This window comes from Motacilla alba, chromosome 15 (assembly GCF_015832195.1).
Source record: "Motacilla alba alba isolate MOTALB_02 chromosome 15, Motacilla_alba_V1.0_pri, whole genome shotgun sequence".
Lineage (NCBI taxonomy): Eukaryota > Metazoa > Chordata > Aves > Passeriformes > Motacillidae > Motacilla > Motacilla alba.
The window spans coordinates 11,885,879-11,902,382 of record NC_052030.1 but is presented as its reverse complement, the minus strand read 5'-3'; the positions used below and the strand labels follow the sequence as shown (position 1 = coordinate 11,902,382).

Sequence of the window (16,504 nt, the reverse complement as noted above, 5' to 3'; positions counted from 1 at the left end):
TTTCACATTGAGGAAAGTAGAGCTGGCTTAGGAAGGAACAAAAAAAAAAAAAAAAAAAAAAAAAAAAAAAAAAAAAAAAAAAAAAAAAAAGAAAAAGGCAAAAAATAAAGACAAGCAGTAAACTTTTGGTCAAAGTTGTTCTCTACAGTTTGTGCAACATATTCCACAGCTTCTAAAAGTTCAGTATTTGGTTAGGGTTTCATCTTTTTGGCCCCAAATGCAATGACAGCAATGTAGGCAGGCCAGACATGAGCACACTCTGTTGTATTCCAGGGCAAAACAATCATAGGGATGAAGGAGAGAGAGACCCCCCACCTTTGGGATAGGGACTTTCCATATTGAAAAAAAACAATCTTCCCCTTGTCAAAAAAGATAAAGGCAGTGTCTGACTTTACCCATCAGGCTTGCAGAGCTGTGGGCAATGTGCACATCAGGATCCTGGGGAGAAATAGTGTAGCCACAGCCCCAGCTGTTCAAGGAAACTCACCTTTCCGTGGTCTAAATTTATCATTTGTATCTTTGAGAAAATAGGAACAAAGATTTGTTGGCTGAGATTACAACACTCAAAAGAAAAGCACCTCCCTAGTGGGACTAATTGCTCCTTTCAGATGTACACACTACAGGTATGGCACAAGGCACTTCCTGGCTGCCCAGAGTGATTCCTCATTGGCAACACAAAAACACAATTTAGATTCTGGTGTTTAAGCAAAACAAAAAAAGTCATCACTTTTCCCAGTCATGAGTAACATGAACTTTAGCTTTTCTACCACTGCCTGACCCAGCCACAGGGATGGGAGCAGCAGGGACAGAGTGGGCAGGCAGGCTGGGACGTGTGCCCAGGCAAGGGTGAAGACTTGACCCTCTGTGGTTTCCTTGACCTCAGGAAAAACAAAGTCCCTTTCCAACACCAGCTTTTGCTGAGCAGAAAAGCAGCTTGTGATGGGCCCATGGCAGATACCATATAAGAAGGGATTTTGGAAAAAAATTTCTCCATATCTCAGGCACTTGGCCATGTCCCAGTTTGGATATGGTCCAGGGTGACAGTCCCACCACAGCCACCGTAGCTACACAGCTCAAAATGTGTTCAGCAGCCTAGAAACCCAAGCTGCTTTCTATCTTTTTTTTTTTTTCCTAACATGGCAAAACCAGAAAAGCTGCTTAAACTCAAAGGAGCAGGAGCATGTTAGGTCACTTCTAGTGTGTTTGCAGAGAAAACAAAGCATGAAGCTTCAAAGAGGCCTGGGCTGGGTGTGTGGGACCCTCCAGTGCCAAGGATGCAGCCCTCCACTGCACCCTCCCGGGGGTCACATCCACCTGTGAGACTGTGCCTCAGCAGCTCCTCTCCCTGCATGGTGAAAGTCCAGGTTGAGGTTCAGTCTCTCTGCTGGATTTGTATTTGCACACTAGGTTTTTTTGGCTTGCCTTGAATTCTCTTTTCCTGTTGCAGCTGTTATTTAGGAAACAGAACTAACAGTGGACAGAGTGGGCAGAAACCTGCAGCCAGTCATGATGAAAGGGATCCTTCTGGGGAAAAACCGTCCTGCTCAAAGACCACCATGTTCAAGAACAGCAACTTTGTGCTCGAAGCAGGGGAATAACCCAGCTGTTCAAAGGAGCAAAGCCTGATGTGTGGTAGAATAGGGAGAGTCTGGCATCCCCTTGGCCCTGAGGCCAGCCTGTCTCCATCAGTCCACTCTGTCATCGTGCAGGGATTTCCTGGGTGGGAGTATGGCCTTGCCTTTGGACCTGGATTGCACTGCTGTCAGCCTGGGACCCTGCCCTGGGCACAGACTCTCAGGGATGCAGGCACTGAGCCCTCCAGAGCCTCCACGTGTCCCCAGGAAGGCAGAGGGGTATGTCCCCTGCTCCCAAGGCTCGTCAGCAGCCAACAGGACAAGCCTGAAGATGAACCAGCAAGTGAGTGCATCACTGACCTCACTGCACTGGGGCCACGTTCATCCAGGCACCAACTCCCTGCTGCCTAAGCCAGCTCTCCTGTTTGCTGGAGCCCTGGGGAGAAGGGTTGCTTCAGGCATAATAATCCCTTTGGAGACAGATGCTGCTTTTCCAGGCTTTGATGCTGACAGACAGTGACAGCAGAATCTGACCACTAACAAATATAGTCCTTGTTTGTGCCGCTGTGAAGAATTCAACAGTAGGTGGAAGCCTTGGAAATCCTTTGAGGGGTTCTTCCTACCAAGTCCTAACTTCCAGGAGACAGGGAGAGTTCAGCACTGCCATAACACACATCTTTCAGCACTAATGATGCTCCAGCTGTCAGGATTGAAGTTTGTATTTAAAGACTTTATATTTATCTCTGGTGGAAAAACTGTGCTACATTTTAAACAAGAGAACTCTGTTTCATAAAGGTCACAGTTCTGGTCACATTTACCAACTGCTTTTTGAAACTGATGGAAAAAGTATCTTTATAAGTCACTAATTTTATTATTTTTTCAAGTTTCTCAGACTTTTTTTTTTAAATCTCAGTGGGTTTGTGCGTCAACTGTTCTGGGCAATCAGCTACGTCTTGTTGACATTGTTAATAGGCTTTCTGACTTGGCTGCTCAGCTGTGTTCTGAAACTCCATCAGACTCACAGCAAGTCAGGAACAAAATGGAAAGTTTAGAAGAGAGAAAGCTAGAAATTAATTTCCGGAGCTGTGTGGTTATTTCTAAGTCGGAGCAGCATGCAAAAATTCTTGGTAGGATTTCTGGAGACAATTCCGTGCTATTTTCAAAAGTTATATGTTTGTGGGAATCCAGGCTCTTGCAGATTTTCAGCAAGAGACCAAAGTGAAGATATACCAGAAGATGGGATTCATGAGTGGGGAACGTTTTCCCTTAGGACGGTTGCACTGGCTCCTGCTCACTGTTTCTTGGTCCTGTTGCAGAGACAGTTCAGCTGTTTGTGAAGTACCTGCTTTTAGTGCTACAGCCTGGCTGAGTAAGGAAAACCCAGATGGATTTGGGCTCTTCAATCCTTCAAGCTCTACACTAAGAAAGTTTTGCTGCTCCTCTACGGCCAGAAAAGCTGCCCATGCCACAAATATGGAAACTATTGAGAGGGTGAGTTAACCCTGCCCTGGTTTCAAACAAGCCAGAGAGCATCCTTCTGCTCTACACTCCTCTCTGCAATACAGCCACACCCTGAAACTCAGAAGGGCTGCAAGTGCATACAGATCCCTTAAATTACATGTTGGAGGCAGTGAACAGCATGGCACACTTGGTCTGACAATACTTTTGATAGAAGGGCACTGGGCTCCTAAATCTCTCAGTGACTTTTAGAAACTAGCCCTTCAGCTGTTCATTTTCCTCAGTCTCTCTGCTTATTCCTGGCTGGGCTCACAAAAGATGTATCTGTGCATCAGAGCAGGCCTTTCTCCCATCTCCTGGTTGTGCTGTGCTTTGCTATGGTAGCAAACATCCAGCTGCCAGCAAGAGCTGGGGGACCTGTTTAAATCCTCATTTTCTCAGGGTGACAGTCTCCACTCCTCTCAGGAAGCAGGGTAATAGGGCAGCTCTCACTCAGATGAGCTGTTGGAGCAAGCTTTGCTGTACTGGTACAAATAATCACTCCTCTGCATTTCAGCTCTCAAAGAGATCTGGCCTGGTGTGTGCTGGGCTGAACAGACGCTGACTCTGCAGTTGGTCTTCCCTTTGCAGAGACCAAAATAGCTCTGAAGCTTACAATGACTCTCACCTATGTGCTAGACAAGACCTACAGAGCTCAAAAGGCATCATTCTGCAATGGGTAACAGGGTCCATTGTCATCTTGATTTCATCTAAACACAAGCCAAAAATAGATACGCTCGGAGAAAAAAAAACAAAAAAAACAAAAATAAAATCCAGATCATGAATGTCAGGAACGTTGCAAAATACAAGCCAGCCTCTCACTGATCAAAACCATCCTGTGCCCTGCAAGCCTCCTCCCAGCCAGTTCAGCCTCACCCGAGAGCTGCTCTCCAGCCATGAATATTCAGTTGCCACCGAGCAGGGCCCAGCCAGAGCCCCGCGAAGGCCGCGGCCTCCCGGGGGTCGCGCGGTTGCCAGCGGCCGGGCGGATCAGAGGGTCTCGCTGTACATGACGCACGGGTTGGTTTCCTCACAGAGTTCCAGCTGCACGCTGGAAGCAAACCAGCGCTTGGCACAGCCCAAGCTGTAGTTGAGGGTGGTCCGGTAAATGTTCTTGGCGCGCTTAGGGAAAATGATGGTGGTGCTCTGAAACCTCACCGGCTTCTGGCGGGGCTCGAAGATCAGCTGGGACTTGTAGTTCCGCCAGGTGCAGTTGGGAGCGGCGATGATGGTCTCGCTGTAGGTGGTGACCGTGGGGATGGGGCCGTAGAAGATGTCATCCCGATAGTGCTTCTCCGAGTCATACTTCACCTCGGAATTGCACCTACAGAGGACAGCAAGGGATCAGGAGCACAGCCCAGGCAGCAAAGGAGGCAAGACAGGCAGGACTCTTCTCTAACCCTTCGAAGCTGGCAGCATTTACCACCTCTTACTGCACACACACTGGGGCAGATGCCAACTCTACAACCCAAAGCCAAGAGCACTCTGTCCTGCTGGGGAATCTTGTTGGAACCCCACCTTGCTGTGAATCCATCTCAGCATTTCTGCAACGTAGCAGAACCAGGGCAGGAAACACCTTGTTGCAGAGGCTCCAAGCAACGCTCTTCTTCCTCTGGTTTTCTCACTGGGACCTCAGCTCAGCCCTGAGAGCTACACTGGAGGCAGACAAACACCCTGTGATGGACCTGTTGAGCTGTCAATGCTGTTTGTCTTTTCTTTCATCATTGCACAAAAATGCCCAAACCAGCTAAAATCTGAGTGCTGGGAGATGAGGGGTGAGGATGCTTGTTGGAGCCTACAAAAAATCCAAGCAATGCTGAAAGAGCAGGTAAACCAAAGGGATACTGTGGGCTATGGCTGCCCAACACCCACGCCACTGGTCTCAAAGGAACTGGCCACCAGAACTGGCAACAGACGAAGAACCACAAAAGTTAGGATGTCACAGCCCTGCCTTTTTTCTGCAGCCATCCAGATAGGATGTGCAGACACCAGGCCAGAAAAAAGGGCTTTTTCTGGAATCCCTAGTCATGGGGAACAAGACTTCCACTGGTTTTCCCCGCTCCCCAAATGCTCCTCCAGCAATCAGCAGCCAAGGAATGTGCAGTTCCACGTAAAAAAGATTAAAAGCTGGGTGTGTGCTTGTCATTACCTCCACCCAGAGGGGGCTGACTGATTGTGCACGGTGTGTAATCTGAGCTGCTGCAATGTATTTTGCACAGCTAGGGTGTAAGCAAGTCATTCAGCACACATAAAACAAGACTCCGATGTAATCACCATAAAAACATGCCCGCTGGCAGTTCCTCAGCCAGCAGAGATTTACTAGGGTGCATTTCCAGAGAGACTTTTGCATAGGTTGAGGGGGTTTACAGTCCTCCCACTGTCCCTGCCCCAAGCTGTGTGGAAGTGCTCCACGCTGTTTGCAGGATACATTCCACATCAGCAAAAGAGCAAACGAAGAGCAAAGACCAACATTTATCCATGGCCACAGCACCAGCCCCACAGGAGGGCAGAACATCTCCATCACTGGCTTGAGGGACCATCTCCTCACACGGAGGAGCTCATTCAGTCTCTGTGGGCTGCCTAATGCTGGTTTCTCTGTGGCAAGAGCGAACAAAAACAGGTGCCAATTAGAAGGGTGTTGCTTCTTCTGAAGACACAAGTCCTCGGGGAACAGTATGAAGACCATCAGATTACTTAGTGGAGGCCATCGAGCCCACAGATGGTAATGGTTTTCTCTCATAGCCTCGGATTTTAGCTGGCCTTGGAAGGAAAGCTGCCTTCTGTTAAAACCTCCCTCCAGTTCTTGCCTCCTCCTCTCTGCCTGTGCTGCTGTTAGTGACTTTAATTCAGGAATTACCCTCCCACCTGTCCTTCTCTTTCCATCAAAATAACTATGACTCCCATTTGTAAACACATTTCAATTTTTGGCAGAAGCGCCAGCAAAAAGACAGAAATCCCCATCTACCCACCCAATCCCATCTGTACCTGATTTCCTGCACGGGCTCAGGGTTGACCTCAATGCTTTCTCCAAAAAACACCGGGTATATTCGAGGTCTTATCTCTGGCATGGATGGGTTCAGGAGCAGATAAGGCATCTGCAGGGAAGGAGAGCACAGCAAGCGTTGGAACACAACAGATGAGGCTGGCACAGTTTATAATGTGCTGTGGCTGGCAGCTGAGCAGCCTAACACAACACCTGGACTGTCCTCCCCTACCAACACCTCCCTCTGGCCCAGCACACCTCCCAGGTACGTGACTGTGCCCACATCTCTGTCACCTCATGCTGCAGTATCTGTTTGTCGAAATTTAACTTTGCCTTTCCTTCTTCCTTTCTTGTTTCTCATAGGAATTGCAATTGTTTTTGAGTTTTCTTTAGCCCTGATATTGCCTTTACTGGTAGGAATTAACAAGTCTTAGAAACACTCAAAATGTGTCAAGCATGGAGAAGTGCTCCATGTCTGACCTAAGACAGCGATAGGGCCTAAGGCTGCTGACTTGAAGGATGTAGGTTTACTGAAGTGAGACATGTATTTTTATAAATATACATACAAATATGTACATAAAATCATGTATCCCTTGCAACAATCCAGCAGAGGAAGTGATGGACTTGCTGTTCCCAAAGTCTCCGTGCCAAAAATGGCTCTTGTTCTCCAAAGGACATTCTTGTTAACTATAAAACTGAGGGTGGGGTGAGACATTGGGGCACCTTGTGGCCTCTGCAATGCAGGAAGCTAGTTGCAAGCCAGGACTTTATAATGAATGGAGCGGCTCCAATTCATGACACCAAAAACTGGATTATTAGGACTAACTGCACTGTGAACTTACTTACTCTGACAAATTGTCACAGACCAGCCTAGGCTCCTCTGCCCACCACAGAAATGACTAATCCCACTTCTCTATACTGCAGTGCTCTTAAACACCACTTCCCACATATGGGGATCCTGTGTCTGGTGCCTGGACCAAACCCAGCAGCTAATTCAGCCTAATCCTGCCCTCCTGGAAAAATGTCACTGCAGGTTTCAGTCTCTGCCACAACTTTTCTGTCAGCAGATATTTATGAGGCACAGGGACACAGGATCTCTTTAAAGGAGATGGCTGGCAGCCTCTGTGCTGTCTGTAGATGGCTAGCTGAGGTCTGCTTTCCTCTACTGGTTTGGGCCTCCTGCCTCAGGCTAAGGCAAAAAATGTCACTGCTCCATCTGAATTTGCCAAGCCATTTAATTCTGTGTCCCAAAGCCACAAAGCTGTTTCTTCTTTTCATACTGAAATTTTCCTGCACTTTACAACTGTGTAAAGTTGTACTAGTAAGTAAAATGGCCAACCCCTCTTTTTGATTGAATACTGTTCCATTGTCAAAACAGAACAGTATCTTCATAGTTATGGGGGAAAAAAGAAAAAAAAATATGTTCACCCTCCCTAGCAAACACTGGCCAAAAGGCAAAGTTCATTCCTGAATTGCTTTCAACACTCCTGACAGGGGAGGGCAAGGGCAGCCTTTCTGGTCATAAATAAAGCTCTTTGCTTCTGAAATGTGAATTGTTTACATCAGACAAGCTTCAGTTCACAAGGGTGCAGATGTCCAGCTTCTAACAGTCTGCACAAGGCCAGAGCTCCTTCTAAAGACATTTTGTACATAAGAAGAGGTTCCTTTGGGTGCAGGAGTCAAACACCATTTGTACACACTCATGAGCTTTGTGAACAGCAGGCAGGCTGCCCTTTGGGGGTTCACCTGCAGAGGGATGCAGATTGCTTGAACTGGTGAAGGAAACAAGGCTGGGATACGTGTCCCTCCTTTAAAGAAGCAGTTTCAAAGAAGCACTTCCAGGCAAACAAGCCTTCACACTTCTTGCTAACAAATGCTGACACTAAGTGTGCTCCAAACATCCCCAGGATGCAGGAGATGTTACGAAGTCTTTCCTGTGGCTTAGCAGGAACATTGCTGGGGCATCTGGCCCCCAGTGTGTGCATGGGAAAAGCCTTCGCAGCCCGCTGAGCGCCGGGGGTGCTGCTCGGTCAGAGCGTGGGCACGCGGCAATCGCCGTCTGTGGAGAGCACAAGTCCCACAGCAGGGAACAGGAAACAAGAACACGCTGCACAAACAACACCAGTGTGCACGGAGAAACAGAGGTGCTGGCATGCACGACTGACATCAATCAGAGTCAAAAAATTTGCCGCTGAACTTGGTGAGAGCAAGATTAAGTGTTCTCCAGGTTAGTGGTGGATGGAGTGTGTGATGAGATTATTTCCAGTGAGGGCTACAGTTAACCTTGCTCTGGGCAGGGAAGGGTGGCAAAAGGCATTTCATATGCTGTGGGTGAGCACCTACTTCAGACCTGCAGGCTTGGCTTAGTTTAGAAAGCTGGAACAACTGAGAACATTGACAGGCCAAAGCCAGGATTTCTGCTGCCTGTCGAGACCGTTAGACTCAGACCCCTCTTCTGTGAGCTGCTGCAGGTCAGAAACTTTGAAGTAACCTGGAAGTCGGCACACGGAAGATGTCAATAACTTACAAATCATGGCCTAAAAATAGAGATCTCTAAGATCCTGCAGGCTGCTCACCAAACAACAACTGATTTGCTTGCACAGCATGAAGGGGTCACTAAACAGCAACCACAGGTTTCACACAGCAGCCACTGAAAGGCACCTCAGGTGACATTTTATTTTCCCTCCAGTGATGTTCTGAAATGTCGGCTCCTGCAAGTCACCTGGAGCTGGGAAGCAAGGAACAGGGAATATGAGCTTTCCAGATTTGTCTTTGGGGCTGAAATGTTATATGCTTGGCACATGTCAAAAGTTGGCTTTTTGGCAAGAGTTTGACACCAACTCCTTCCAATCTGCTGTAAGGAAAAAAACCAAAAATGTTCTGCCTGTCAAAAAAATACTGACTCAATTCTTTTTCCTTCTGCACAGGAATGGTTGAAAGAGGACCACTGGACTGCTGAGCTCCCTTGAGAAAATCAGGATCACTGGCTCATTTCTAGGAATCACTTGATCTCCAGACACTCCACAAATAAGGTAGGTTTCTGTGTTATCCTGCAATATGGATAAACTGGCAGGGAGCAGAGCTTGCTGCACACTCCTGGGGGTCACTGATGGTGAAGAGGAGGAGTCACATCACTTCAGACCAGGCTGTCCACAAGTGATCCATAGGCAAGGTCTGTCAATCCAAGGGTTGCTGTGCTGGAATGCTGCAGTGGGGACCTGATCCATCTGTCCCCACTAACTGGAGCTGTGCTGGCACTTACCAGATGCAGCTTCACAAAAGACACCACAACCCTGGCATCTTTAAGGACAGAAGGAGTCTGGTAAGGAAGGTTGAGAAGACAAAATGAAAGATACCAGAGAAAACAAAAAAGTGACTCCCATGTTTACACCTTGATCCAAGGTGATTATTAGGCAGTAAATGAGCTTTTATTTTTATATCTTCTCTAGTACATAATTTGTGTCAACCAGCAAAGAGTTACAGTAGTATTAAAAAGTTGAAGAGCTTTCTTGTTTGGCTGCATTTTTCCCTCTGCCTTAACTCTGATGCCTTTCAGGCATGTAATGGCCTGGGCAGCTAAACTCTGCATTTTGCAAGTAGCAGATAGATAAACACAGATAAAATTGGTTGCTGAATGGAATTCAATCTACAGCTCATCAACAGCATTGACTGTTCTTTAGCTGCCAAATTCCAGGCAGCAAAACAAGAAAACGGAAAGGAAATTAACGTGACTTGAAATAAATAAACCCCCAAAACCTCTCCCCAGAGAGCATAAAGAACCAGAACTGACTGACTCCTTTTGCTATGGTCGTTATATGGAAGGCACTAAGATGTGGCATTAGATCTCTAGGGACTGTAAGGGGAAACAGCTTTCCAAGTGTCAGGGCTACAAACAGGATACAGCTTCCCAAATTCCCAGCTCCTAACTTAGCTAGGGCATAAGCAAATCTCTCACCACATTTTCCCACTATGGTAACATGTCAGGTCCATGAAAATGTCACTTTACTCAGCTGTTATTTACAGCTATAATGAAAGATCTGGCTGAGTTATTTGACACACATCTACATTCTCCGCTCTAGAAGATAAGCAATATTTGTTTAACAGACCATTTATTTTCCCAATATCTGCACATATTGCACATTACGAGTAATTTATACCAGAGCCGGATGAGATTATATTGGGAGGTGATAACAGAAAATGCAAGCCTCAGGTAGAAAGCAGGGGTTTATTATTTCAAAGAATTACATCCTTCCTGCTTATCTCCCTCTTTTATTTCAAGTGGGAAATGTGTGCTACTTTGCTTATTGTCCACAGGGTTATGTAGGGACACAATGGAAATTCAACAGCTAGAAGACATCACCCTCAATGTGTTTCATCAGAGCCACACTTTTCAGAGCAGATGATGAGATCCCGATGCCCGTTTCCCTGATCTGCCCAGAAGGGACATCTGTCAGATCAGGTGAGGCCAATCAAGTGAGGCCCAGAGCCATGCCCTGTCCTTCACCAAGGAGGAAGAGGAGCAGGTGCATATCCAGAACTGGGTGGGGCTGAGGGACAGGGCCAGGAGGGATTAGCCTTTGCCTGGAGAGGACACAGGCGTGGAGCTGAAGCTGGGGGAATTCCTGCAGGATCCAGTCCCGTGGGAGTGGCTCAGAAGTGGGTCAGGGTGCCAGGCTGCCAACAAGCCCTGAGGCAAACTCTGCTGTGGTGCCAGATGGGTGCCTTGCTCCCTGCACCAGCCTGGGGCTTCCCCAGAGCTGCTGGGAGCCACAGGGCCTTGGGAGTCACATCCCCTGCCTCGTGTGCGGGCTGCAGGCTGGCTCAGGTTGGGCTGCTGGGCCTCCCTCTCACGTGTGCTTTCAGTGTAGGTGTTGACAGGTATGGAAATTACATATGAAAAACCTTTGATGGCCATGTTCCCCACCCAGCCCCTACAAGACATTCCTGAAGCACTTTCAGTGCAGGATGAGATGCTGGCTCTGTGACCCAAGGGGTCTTCAAAATGCTGCATGTCAGGAAGAGACATTCTTTTGGGTTTTTTTATATGAGCCATTAATCCAACAGGCTTGGCACAAATGCTGACTTGGACCACGTTGTTGGGACCCCGCTGTTTTCTGTGAAGGCTGTGCCAAGGGGCAAGGTCTCCTTCTCCATACTTGAGATGAAGCTGGAATCTCCTCCCACCACCCAAGAGTGATTCTGAATCATTCTTGCTGCTGAATGTAAGTAGAAATTCCCTACATCCCCACAGCTGATTCACTGGGATATAGTCCCACAGAAGTCAGTGCTCACTGAGGCAGGTTGAGTGCACAAATACTTAAATCTTACAAAGTAAAAGGAACTCGCTGCAGTGGCAAAAGCTCCTTTCACTGTTGGGAAGGCACACAAAATCTGCTTCAAGAACACACAGTGGATATTTCTGCAGATGAATGTGAGCTCGATGTCCCCTGATATCCATTAGTTGTGTGATGGATGCAAAGCATTTATTTCAGCACAGTCCAAAAGCAGTTCTTCTAGCCTCAATCAGTAACCCAGGGCAAGAAAACAGGGAAACCTCGAAGCAGATAGGGGTACTTTGATGTCATTTCATTCCCCATGCTTTCAGCAACTGCTTCTTTATGCATATTATTGGGATTTATTTTGTTGTATTTCTGTTCCTTTTGACCCAGCTTCCCAGACACAGTCTAGAGAATTCAGTAACCCAAGTCATAAGAATCAATTTAATAATGTTTCAGATTTAAAAGGCAGAACTAGGTAAAAGTCACCTTCTATTTTCCTTAGGATATTTGCACTTAAGCACAAAACACTTGACAAATTCCCTACATGGACTTTATTTGAAGAAATAAAAGCCAATTTATCCTGCACTACAAGTAAAATGAAAAAAAAAAAGTCCCTAAATGGTGTTGAACTTGTGGTATTTATTACTCTGGCCCTAAATTGCCTTTCATATTTTCTTGGATCCCAAAGCTGTTCCCAAATTGGCTGGTTAAATGCGAATAAATGGTGCATTGTCTTTGAAACAAAGTTGTGCTTATTAAAGAGCAGAGAGTTTACTTTTTGAGAGTCACAGTTAATAACACAGAGCACAGAGAGCACAGATTTTACACACAAGAAAGCCTTCGATAAGGGCATGCAATCTCCTTTTAGTCTCCATGAGAAGGGCTGTCCTAAAGCAGAAAAATTTTGTAACATATTTGTGAAGTTGGAGGAAAATAGCTGACTGCAGAAGAATGCAACTGGGTTCAGACTGGTACTTTCATAGTTCTGCAGCAAAGAATAGCATTAAATACTTCGCTCAGATCTGGAATGTTGTTTCCTTCACCTGACAGCAATTTATTGTAACTGTACATAGCAGAGCCTTGGCTGTTGGTGGCTGAGTTATGTATGGTTTTATGGTATTCCAACACAAAGAGTGCAGGTTGTGCTCCTGGCTCTGTCACGTTTATAAGCAAAACAAACACCAATATAACAGGCGATTAAAACCAGCATTTCTTGGTGTGCAAATAGCTGCAATTATTGATTTGCCAATTCTGCATGCTCTGATGAACAGCAGAGGAATAGACTTAAACAGAAGCACATTCATGGGTTGCATAACTGCTCACAGATCTGCAAGCCCTTGTAAAATGGCAAAATTAAAGCTAATTAGACACTGCAATTTAGAAGTATGAAGCAAGCAATACTCTTCATATTTTTTCCTGCTTTAATATCAGCTGCAAGTACAGTATTTGCACAGTGAAAATCAGAGGAAGTGAAACTCTCTGTCGTCAAATAGAGTGAAAATTCCTATTTACTTCATTATTTTGCAGTGAACCAAACAGAGTTAATGAGCAGAACCCAGCACCACTCCAAATAATACAGTCCAACTCATTTCAGCATTTGGATCCCTGCAACCTTCTGTACCTGCTAGGAGCATGGAATTCCATACATTCCCAATGTATGGAACCCAAACTCTACGCAGGAGCCCTTGTAATATGATACAGAATTTGGAAACATATACAGTGTGAGCATTTCTGAAGTGTCTAAAATGTTTGCTGATGATCAAAACAATTGAAAAACTTTATACAGATCACAGGAATAACTTTTTTCCCGGCAGGAGTCAAGCACTAGAACTCTCAATCCTAACAGCCCATGAACTGAAATAAATTTTCTCATGTTCTTCTTCGATATCTAAGGACTTTCTTGGATAGTGTGGTGGCCAACTGTCACATGAATGAAGACTGTCATATCCCCACTACAGAGTTTTGCAGACACCTCCACCCCAGCTCCAGCAGTTTTTTGCTCCAGCAGCCTTCACTCACATTTCTCCCCAGTTTTATTTTACAGACACACGGGAACAGCCTGATGGTGCCAAATCAGAGGCGTGTGGGTAACTTTGTACATAAACACTCCCATCGAGATGGCACACACGCCCAGGCATCTGCAGGTAAGGCTCCATATTAGGAACTGCGGCGTTAGCAGGTTTGAGATTTGACTTTCATAACAAGCCCTCACACCCTCTCCACTGTGAGGAGTCATTGTTCATGGGGAAGGTTTTGGCACGTTCAGGAGTAAAAGGCAGTTTTCAGTAATATGCTCAAAAGGCCTTAGAACTTGAGAAAGGGCAGAGAGTGTGAGGAGTCATTGCAAAATGTCTCTATGGGAAAGAAGTGTAAATTGTCACTAGACCAGAGGTAGATAAATTTTTCTCATGGAAAGATTTGTGCTGCAGTTTTAAGCCAATTAACCACGTTGAATACACCTACAAACATCTTTTATACATGTTTAAAAAAATTTTAAAGAGCCCTGGGGAAGAACTTTCATCATCTTTAAAAACCTCCCCCACCATTGCTTATGCTCGGAACGCTGTGTTTTAAAAACAGGTTTTATAGCTCAGGGATAGAAAAAAACAAATAAAGCAAAATAATAGTGATAATAAATCTACCCAGATCCTACTCCACATTCAAGCGCTTCACTGGCACTGCATGAGGCTGACCGAGACCCGCAGTGCTGTGCCAGCTGTCTGAGCTTACAAACCACTACCCCCGGCTCCGCTCGGCCGCCAGCGGACAAACCTTTCACGCAGGCTCATGCCACAAAGCCCCGCTCCAGCAAAGGGCAGCGGCACACAGCCCTTCCCAGACCCTGTCCCAGCTAAAGGGCACTTTTGTCTTTCTTTCAGCCAGGGCTCCAGCAAACGCGGCTCCACGCTCCTCACAAACCAGATGTGGGATGCCAGGGCGTAATGATGGCTGGGAGCCAGAAGCCCCTGCCTCGGTCCGGATGGATGCAGCTCCAACCTGTACCTACCAGGCAGAGCAGTGTCACTGAGAAACAACTACATTTTTCTCTTCCGAAGGTGGGCAGGGGAGCTTGGTTCAGGCTTGGGGTTTCATTCCCACACCGTTATTAGAATTCACCCAGCCAAACTGCCAACACTCTGTGAGTGTATCCCAAAACCCTGCCCGGCACCGGGCCAAGCCCTGCCTGGCACAGCAGCGGCGCTGTCAACACCGGACCGCAGCCGCCACGGGCAGCCCGGAGTGCCCTCAGCCGGCGAGGGGCACTGCGGGGGGAACTCAGCCCTGGGGTGCCCGGGCAGTGGTCACAGGCGCCCTCCTGCCTTTCCCCCGCGGGGCCCGGAGGGGACAGAGCCCGGTGCCCGGGTTTGGCTCTTACCACTTTGCCGTCCTTGGCCTCTCGCCGGTGGCCCGGGGCCGGGGGGTCCGCACCGCCGCTGCCCCCTGCTCGGCCCTCACCGGGCGACAGGGAGTAGAAGGGGGGGCTGGGGCTGGGGGGCAGCCCCGAGTCCGGACTGTCCAGCAAGCCTTCCCGGCTCTTCTCCTTCAGGCTCTCGTCCATCCCTTGCAGCTGGAGGTGACCTACCATGTCTGGGGGACAGCGAGGGGGCCGCGGCGGGAGAAAATCCTCCAGCGCCGCCCGCCGCGGAGGGAGGGAAGGGGAAGGGAGCCCGGGGGGCCCCTCCTGCGTCCCGACCGCCGCTACCAGCCTGCCGGAGCCCGGTGCTGCGCGGGGCAGCGCCAGCATCAGCCAGACCGGGGTGTCCCGGCCGCCTCCCCTCCACCGGCCCTGGCCCTGCCCGCCCGGCCGCCCCCGCCCTCAGGCGTTCCCAGGGGAGGGAAGAGAAGCCCGATCCCCCCGCCCAGCCCCGCGGGGACGCGGCCGAGTACGCGCGGCAGCGGCCGGGGCGGCCCCGCCGGCAGGGAGCGCTGGGCGCGGCGGGGGACGGGGACGGGACAGGGATGCGCCGCGCTCGTCCACAGCCTGCGCCGCCCGCCGCCTCCCGGCGGCTCATTTATCCGGAGAGGGTGGGAGGGAGCCGGGCAGCGCCCTCCCCTTCCCCCGGCCCCCCAGCTCTGTCCCGGCCGCTCGTTCTCGGGCGCTTCCCAGGCACGGAGCGCGTTCGGCGCCGCCCGCCCGCCCTCTCCCTCCTGAGGGGGCTGAGGGGACGGGGCAGCCCCCGCGCGCGGCCGGCGGGAGAGGGGTGTCCCCACACACCTCCCCCTGGGCTGTGGCTGCCCTCTGCTCATTCCTCACTGCTGTCCGAGTTTTCCCTCAGTTATGTTCCATTTTCCCCTGATTTTTGTCCCTCTTCGATCTTTGCGCTCTCCAAGGCTGGGCAGGGGCCCTCGCCACATACAACACGCCATCACAGGGGCACAGCTACCCTCCACTCATTCCCTCACTGCTGTCCCAAGTTTTCCCGCACTCAGAGCTGATTTTCCTCTCAGTTCTGATTTTCATCATCCTTTTTTCACCCCCACACCCCCAAAGTAGCCTTTCCCCTCAGTGTCGTGGCTTGTGGGCATGAGGGAAGAGACTTTCCTCTCAAGAACTGTCTTCCTTCTTCACTTCGAGGTGGCAAAGGGCAGCTTCACCAAGGCAGCAGGTCACCATGGCAGTCTTGGCTACCAAGGTGCACAATCCCACCGCATCCCCTCACGGCAGCCCTCACACCTCCTGCCTCCCTCACGCCTCTTTCTTTGGCTCCACAGCTTCTGGTGCACAACCAAGGAATCGGCCTCCTTATCCCAGCCATTGTGTGGTCAAGGCCAGCGTAAACACCATGGAAGGGCATCCCAAATCCCAGCAGAGCCTCTAGCCAGGAGGAACAGCATGTGCCAGCACGGAGGGGAATGAAGAGTCCACGTTAACCCTCAGGGTTCAGAGAAGCAGCAGTGGTTAAACAGGTCAGGCTGGCTGAAGCCAATACGGTCATTTGTTGCACAATAACCGGTTGAGGCTAATGTTACCTTGTCCACAGCCCTGGTTGTGTTTTTCTCATCATGTTTTCCCTCTACATAGAGTCTAGACTGTGAGAAATCTGGGGCAAGCCCACTCATATGGCTCAGCTCAGTGGAGCTTTATTCATGGCAAATAGGTTTCCGTGGGAAGCTGTTGAAATCCAACTGGCCATCTCTTGGTCCGAGTTATTGGCCCAGCACCGAGTGAA

General features: G+C 48.8%; 1 protein-coding gene across 1 annotated transcript; it reads right to left on the bottom strand.

Annotated features, from left to right (window-relative positions):
- Positions 1-2,283: 2,283 nt before the first annotated feature.
- RFLNA (refilin A) lies at positions 2,284-15,230 on the bottom strand. Its single transcript, XM_038152895.1, has 3 exons — positions 14,710-15,230; positions 6,057-6,166; positions 2,284-4,395 (listed from the first exon to the last, which is right to left on the bottom strand). Exons 1-3 carry the CDS (start codon positions 15,076-15,078, stop codon positions 4,062-4,064), a joined length of 813 nt encoding a protein of 270 aa, XP_038008823.1. The 5' UTR covers positions 15,079-15,230; the 3' UTR covers positions 2,284-4,061.
- Between the last annotated feature and the right edge of the window lie 1,274 nt (positions 15,231-16,504).